Here is a 7831-nt window from a genome sequence, read left to right on the forward strand (position 1 = left end):
GCTTCCCCCTCCCCCCCTTTTTTTTTGAGACAGAGTCTTATGTAGCCCAGGATGGCTTCTTCTGCTACTTAATCAAGGATGACCTTGAACTCCTCATTCTCTGACCCCCATCTCCTGAGTGTTAAAATTACAGGTATGTGCCCCTAAGCCTGATTTTATGTGATGCTGGGAACTGAACCCAGGGCTTCCTGTAGTCTAAGCAAGCACTCTACCAACTGAGCTACATTTCCAATCTAGCTTTTTCATTAGAGGTCTTACTAAAGACCCCAGGTTGGCCTGAAACTTGTGATCCTCCTGCCTCAGCCTCCCAAGCGCTGGGATTTATATGAGCATGCTATCAAGCTTGGATGAGCAAGGTCCTCTTGGCCTGTGGGGCTCACTACCTTTGCTTGCTTCGGAAAGTTACAATGCAGCAAGGCTGGGCAGTTTACTAGTGTGGGTACCGACTGGCTCTCTGAATATATTCAATGAAATCAGAGCTAGAGGGCAGGCCCAGAGGTCAGGGAGACTTTATCATTATGCTCTGAGCTGGCAGGAAGCAAAAGAGAAAGTCCATGTTGGCCGCTATGATTGCATCATTTCTGTCCTCTCCAAAGTCAGGCAGAGAGTAGATAATTTTTCCAAGGAAATTGGCTCTATATGCTCAAAGACAGAAAAAAAATGATAGAGTAGTTCAGTCAAAGGTACAGCCCTTAAAATATCCCCAGATTTGCTGGGGATTTTCTCTGCAGACATTTCTCCTACTTTCATGCCTACATTGTATTACTAAGCTATTGCTCCATTATTTATTTTTTTCTGTCCTCATGTTCTGAAACACTGTGGTGCTGTGTTCAAAAGGTCATTGTGAATCACAGCCTTCTGAAAATTAATGGGTGTCAGCAGGGTTAGGAGTTGGGTGGAGATGCTAATTAGAAATATATATATATACATATATATATATATATTTTTTTTGAGACAGGGTCTCAAGTAACCCAGGCTGGTCGAGGATGATCTTGACCTCTCAATCCTCCTTCCTTTACTTCCCAAGTTCTAGGATTGCATTTATGCCCACCCTGTCAGCTTAGAAATTAATTTTACTAGGTTTTCACTTAATTCTTGTTTTATACATTCCATTGTATAGACATTGTTTTGAAAAAAAGTTAAAGGAAAATGCCTTTAGAAGTATTATCATGAATGCCCTAGTAAAACAATATTATTTAAAGAAATTCTAGCTATCAAAAATTTAAAAAGTAAAACTAGTAATTCTTTTAAAGTGAAAAATAATTTTCTGGGTTATACTTAGATTTATTTTTCAACATTGTAACTTGGGATGCCTTGGAATTCAGTATGTATAGGCTGCTTGAACTTGTGGCAATCCTACTGCCTCAGCCTCCTGAGTGCTGGCGTTACAGATGTGAACCACCACACTTAGCATAAAATTTTGAACACTTATACATTTTTTTAACCATGTACGATTGGGAAGTAAGTGATGTAATGTGCTCAGTCTTAGACTGTGGTTTGGGGGCGGGGGTGTAAAAGAGAAGTAGAAAAACAAGCATCAAGAAGCTACCTGTATGTCCTCAAGGGGCTCTGAGCGCCCTCCTGGGCCTTCCCAGTGTTTCTATCTCAAGTCCCGAAGGATCTGGGTGGGTTGGTAAGGATAAGAAGCTCCGCAAAGAAAACCTTCCACCACTGGGGAGGGAAGGAACAACAAGCCACTCCTGACTGCTCCGGAGAAGCCAGGCTCCAAGCACAACCATCCCCAGGACCCGGAAAACAGGTCTATTAATATGTCTAGTTCTCAGCTGAGAAACGGAGTCACGGGAGATTCATTTGCCCCTGGTCCTCCACCAGAAAATGAAGAGCTGGTACTCTGATGGTAGTCTTAAGGGAAGCCAAGTCATATACCTCAACTTTGCTGAAACCGATCAGCAAAACGCTCACCTTTTAGGCTGCCTGGGGCCAGCCTGGGAAGCAGGTGGCTTATCAACACCTCTAGAGATAAGGAACTGCTGTGCCGGGAGGCGTGTGGGAGTTCAAGGTGCGCTCCCTGGGTGCGAGCTGGAGATGCGAGCGGTTACCGCTGGCTGGCTGCAGCTGCCAACCTGCGCTCTGGAGCCCAAGAGCGAGAGGGCACCGCCGGGTAGACAGAGCCGCAGCCGGCGCGGGCCACGTGGCCCAGGCTGCACGCTCGGGAGCTGGGATGGGGCTTTCCGGGAGGAGTGCGCCTGCGCGGGTGGGCGGGGCGAGGGCGCGGCGTGAGCAGAGCAGAGCGTGTTAAAGGTGCGGCGGCGCGGCTTTCACTGCGCAGGCGTCCACTGCTCTCCTTGTCAGCCGGCTCGTGTGCGGACTCTGAGGCTGTGTGCGGCGGCGGGTCTTCGGCATCATGAGCCGCTTCAGCAGCGAGGAGCGCTCGGCGCCTTTCACCCTCGAGTACCGCGTCTTTCTCAGTGAGTGTCGGCGGCCCGCGGAGCTTCCGGGCTAGGCCGCCCATTCATTCCGGGCCTCGGCGGCGGGGATCCCCCAAGGGTCCCCTTCCCTCAGGCGGGCGGCGGGCCTCCGCCGTCCTTCGTTCTCCACTGGCGCTTGCCTTCCGCGGGACGAGAACCCGGACCGGCTGGGAAAAGAAACCTGAGTCACCCTCGAAAGGTGCCTGGAGGTGACGCGGTCCCCATAAGAGGATTGCGCTGCCAGGGCGGCGACTTCCGGGAGACCTTAATTGCACTGCCTTAATTCTGAGCGTCCTAGAGAGCAGGGGGACTGACCTCCCCGTCGATCTAGGGATGGGGAAACTGAGGCCCAGGTCCGCTGCGTCCAGCCCCTTGAGCCTCCTTGTAGCCCCGGTGCTGGGAACGAATGTTCCTTATGAAGCGGAAAGCAAGCGTGGCCTCCCCCAGCGGGCAGGAGACGTGCACCTGAGAAGCACGGGGGAGAAATGAGCTGTGCCCTGGTGCGGGGGACGGCGCCCGGTGGTGCTTGCTGTCCCCGTCCTGCACTCAGACGCCGGGAGTGCATTGCCTGCATATGTGTAAGTGTACCTTTGTCGAGCAGTGCCAGTGGAGGTCAGAAGAAGGTGTCACATCCCCTGGAACTGAAGTTATGCATGGTTATTAACCATTATGTGGGTGATGGGACTCAAACTGGGGTCCTCTGCAAGAGCAGCCCGTGCTCTTAACCACTGAGCCATCTCTCCATCTCCAGAAAGTGAACTCTTAAGCTTAAGTATCTAGTTGAACATTAAACCACTGAGCAAAATCTAGGAAGGGTCAGAATCTTCATTTAATTAGTTGCAGAATTAAGCAGTAAGGGCAGCATGTAGGAACCATTTAAGATTTGTTTGTGTGAGTGCCTGCCTGACACGTGTGTGCAGGTGGCCTTGGAGGCCAGAAGAGGGTGTTAGATCCCCTGGAGCTGGAGTTAGCAGTTGTGAGCTGCTTGACATGGATGTTGGAAACCAAACTCAGCAGCTTCTGGAAGAGCAGCCATGGCTCTTAACCCCTGAGCCATTTCTTTGCTTCCTAAACATTTTGGCTGTTTTTCTGGAAATAGTGTTGGCTCCAGAATTTTTCTATCAGTGCCTTAGAGAACTGACTGAATTGAAGACTTGTGGATCATGTGGGAATGCTTTAAGCTATATATGCAGACCAAATGTATGGTTTTTACTTAGATGATGTATTGGCAGTATTTGATGGCAGTTAGTAGAAACCAAAGCCACTCCTTGACTTTGGCCTAGGCTAAAGTAACTATCAAACTGACTGTCTGGAATGTAAGAAATACCAGTAATTAGAATCCTAGTTCTAAGTGCTTTTTAACAGTGATTTTTTGTTTTGTTTTGTTTTGTTTTTTAGTATTGCTCCTTTTTTTCTTTTTCTTTGGAGAGGTGGAATGAGGTTATAGTAGCTCAGGTTGACTTCAAACTTGAGATCCTCCTGCCTCAACCTCTCAAATGCTGGAATTTATTTATTTAGTTCTGGGGCACCACACCTGGCAGGATCCATCCTTAGTACAAGTAACTTTCCCCCCTTCATAGTGCTACTTTTGTCTCTTTAAAACTGATAAAAGTTGGGACTGGAGAGTTGGCTTATGGATTAAGAGCACTGGTTGCTCTTCCAGATGACCCAGGTTCAGTTCCCAGCACCCACATGGCGGCTAACAACTGTCTGTAACTCCAGTTCCATGGGATCCGATGCCCTCTTCTGACCTCCTCAGGCATTGCAGGACACAGGTACATGTACATACATGCAGGCAATACACTCAATACACATAAAACAAAACAAAACTCTGATAAAAGTCTTAATTTGGGTCAAGGACAGGTAGGAGTGCAACCCTACACAAAATCATAAACTTAAAATGTTAAGAAATTATTTTACAAATTTTTTGTTTGTAACTTGATTTCAAGATTCTCAAGTGTGAACTCTGTAGGTGACAGCTGTTGGAGATGCCAGGTAATAGAAGGCAAAGTCACAACTGACTCTGAAAGGACCCTTACAAACTTGGAGACAATGGCCGTTCAAGTCCTGCTTTGATGTTTAAATTTGAAGGGATTTAATGATGTAAACGGATTTAGCTTTCTTAATAGACTATGAGGAAGGACTTTGTTGTTTGCTGTGCTAGGGATGGGCTGTATTACTGAGCTACATTCTGAGCTCTATGGAAGTTTTAAAATCACTTTTTTTTTTAAAGCATGTATCGTTTATTTCTGGGAATGAATATTTAATATTTTGGATTACAGCACATTGTAGGTAAATAATATGTCAGTATTCTAAACCATGGATAATGGGGTGTTACTATTTTACAAGGTATTTGAAAGACTAATCTGAAAATCTATGTATGTAGTCTTTTTTTCAGTTCTAATACCAAACTTAGGGCCTGGTACATGCTAGGCAAGCACTCTATAACTGAGCTATGTCTTTAGCCTGCAAAGTTAGGCCTATAACTCATATTTGTAAAGCATTATGCCCCTTTTTAAGAGAAAGAATCTATGACATACTTGAGAGCTTCCATCATTCTTGTCTCCAAAATCAATAGCACTCTTCCAGGTTTGTCTGCCACCTTAGGATGGACACTGGCCCTCTTAAACTACAGTTGCACCACTTTCCAAATGCTTCAGTTGATTTCTAGGAGCAAGAAACCTGTTAGGCTCTCTTTCACATGTTGGAGTCTTAGATAAACCAGGTCTTACACTCAGGATATCTTTTGTATTGTTCCAGTGAAGAGCAGGTGTCAGTGACACTAATCTCTTTAATAATTAGAGCCTCCTTTTCAGCACATGACTAAGCTGCAATCTTTTTTTTTTTTTTTTTGTCTTTTTGAGACAGGGTCTCCCTGTAGCCCCAGCTGTCCTGGAACTCACTATGTAGACCAGGCTGGCCTTGAACTCACAAAGATCCGCCTGCGTGCTGGGATTAAAGGTGTGTGCCACCACACCCCGGCTTAGGCTGCAATTTTAAGCTTACTAGGAATATGTTCCTTTTCAATCTAAGTATTTTTTGTCCCTTTTGTTGTTTTTTGTCATTATACTGCACATGTAAGTGTGATCATTAACTGCCATGGCATAGACTCAATATTATGCTGTCTTAAAATTTGCTATGCCAAAGAAATTAGTCCATTGATTTTTAATTCAGCCTCAGAAACGTTCTAAGGACATGGGCAAAATGAAGATGAATTCTTTGCCAAAATATCGCAGGAATGTCCTTGAGCCCAATTGCTAATGTTGTTGTAGTCTGTAACATCATGAACTGTTTCTCCACCATTCTTTTTAATCCCAGCACTTCTAAGATCTCACTAGAACATCCAATTAACCTTTGGATACAGTATTAAATACCTTTTTCAGCCTGAATTTCCAAGCCACTTAATGATCACAACAACATCCCACTTTGTCAGCTATCAGTTTCAGCATTCCTTACTTTCCTGTTGCTGTGACAAAATACCATGACAGACAACTTAGAGAAAAGGATTTAAGTTGGCTTACAGTTTCAGAGGAGTAGAGTCCATAGCAGTGAGAAAGTCAAGGCTCTAGGAGCAGGAACGTGAGTGATCACATTTTCATTCCCACACAAGAAACAGAGAGAATAGCAACTAAGGTAAGGCTTTAAAACCTCAAAGCAATCCCCCCCCCTTTTTTATTTCTATCTTTTGATGCAGGGTCTCAAGTGGCTTAGGCTAGCTTCAAACTCACTGTGTAGCTAAGGATGACCTTGAACCTCTGATCTTCCTGTCTGTGTCCCAAATGCTAGGAGCATTCGAATGCATTACCATAAGCAGCTAAAATTACTTTTCAGATATGATAGTTGGGTTTCTAGAATATAGAAGTTTCTTGTGAAGGAATCATTGCATCTTGATTATTCTTAAGGCAAGTCAGGGTAGCTCTGAACATCACTTAAAACAGCATGGATTTCTAATTTAGCAAGTTGGTCTTATCCCTCTGTGGGTATTTCACAAAAAGTTTGGTAAACAGTTAACTGTAATAAGTGAAAGCAGTTTGATCTTTTGTATACTAAGTGCTACAAGGCTTGGGGGATACTAGGTAGTCCTTGCTCTCATAATAGGGAATAACACCCAGCACATACCTATAGAGTGCATAGGATGAAAACCTGGTTTTGGCCAAAAGTTGGAAAAGGCAAAATAAGCAACTAGCTTTTGGCTTACTGATTGGTTGATATTTTTGAGACAGGAACTCTTGTAGCTTAGGTTGGCTTCAGCCTTACTGTATGGACAGGTATGACCTTGAACTCCTGATCCTCCTGCTTCCAACTCCCAAGTGCTGGGATTGTACAAGTATAGTTACCAAGCCCAGCTGGAAGGTGGTTTCCTTCTTTTTTTTTCCCTCCGATATGGGGATTGAACTTCAAGCCTTGCACATGCTATGCAGTTGCTCTGTTACTGAGCTATATTCTTTGTTTTTGTTTGTTTTGGTATAGGAATCAAATCTTGGTATTCAAAAATGTCTACTTCATGCATTTGAAAATTTAATTAATCACAACAGCTTTTCTACTTTAATTTGCAGAAAATGAAAAAGGGCAATATATTTCTCCATTCCACGATATTCCAATGTATGCAGATAAGGTAAGGAATGCCTGTCTTTTGAATGTGATCTCTTTACTCAGATCAGCTAGCTGTACAGAACAGATTTTCTTTTATGTCTCTCAGTTGGTATTTAAAATGCCTCTTTGTGCTGGCAGTTAAAGGTTCATAAAGTAAATAAGTCAGTGTTAAACCGGACCATTGCATTAAAGAGGCAGCTGTGAGCTGGGGAAGCAGTGGAAGCAGAAGTGTGTAAGCTGTCTTGTTGAGAGGAAAAAAAATCACATTGGTTTCTTCTGTATGTGTGTTTGGGACTAAGATCTTAGTACTTCATTAGTGTTTTTTTAAATAAACCAGGTAACTAGCACAGAATGTTGACTGCAGGATGATTATTAAACAGTAAAAAATAAACTGGAATATTCAGTTTATACAAGAAAATTCAGTGGTTTTTTTTTTTTTTTTTTTTTTTTTCTTGGTCTTTTTGACAGGGTTTCCCTGTAGCCCCAGCTGTCCTGGAACTCACTATGTAGACCAGGCTGGCCTTGAACTCACAGAGATCCACCTGCCTCTGCCTCCCGAGTGCTAGGATTAAAGGCATGCGCCACCACGCCCGGCTCAAAATTCAGTACTTTTAATAGGCTAGAAGATGGAAATTTGCAGATTTCTAAAAAGAAATGTGTATTCCTTACACACTAGTGAAACGAAGGAATCTAACTTTTAGCACAGATGGGTAGGTTTACCACAAATTAGTAAGGATCTTTATTTTTCTAGGAAAAAAGTCTACAAACTCTCTCTCTCTCTCTCTCTCTCTCTCTCTCTCTCTCTCTCT

At 44.0% G+C, this 7831-nt stretch overlaps 1 protein-coding gene across 1 annotated transcript in view; it reads left to right on the forward strand.

Moving 5' to 3' along the window:
• The first annotated feature begins 2223 nt into the window (after positions 1 to 2223).
• Positions 2224 to 7831, forward strand: part of Ppa1 (pyrophosphatase (inorganic) 1) — a 40661-nt gene continuing 35053 nt past the window's right edge. Inside the window, exons 1-2 of the mRNA XM_008827791.2 lie at positions 2224 to 2429; positions 6986 to 7044. Coding sequence (XP_008826013.1) covers positions 2366 to 2429; positions 6986 to 7044 — 123 coding nt within the window. The 5' untranslated portion in view covers positions 2224 to 2365. The remainder of the gene's footprint in view (positions 2430 to 6985; positions 7045 to 7831) is intronic.

The sequence above is a fragment of the Nannospalax galili genome, unplaced genomic scaffold (assembly GCF_000622305.1).
Source record: "Nannospalax galili isolate Female #2095 unplaced genomic scaffold, S.galili_v1.0 scaffold853, whole genome shotgun sequence".
Lineage (NCBI taxonomy): Eukaryota > Metazoa > Chordata > Mammalia > Rodentia > Spalacidae > Nannospalax > Nannospalax galili.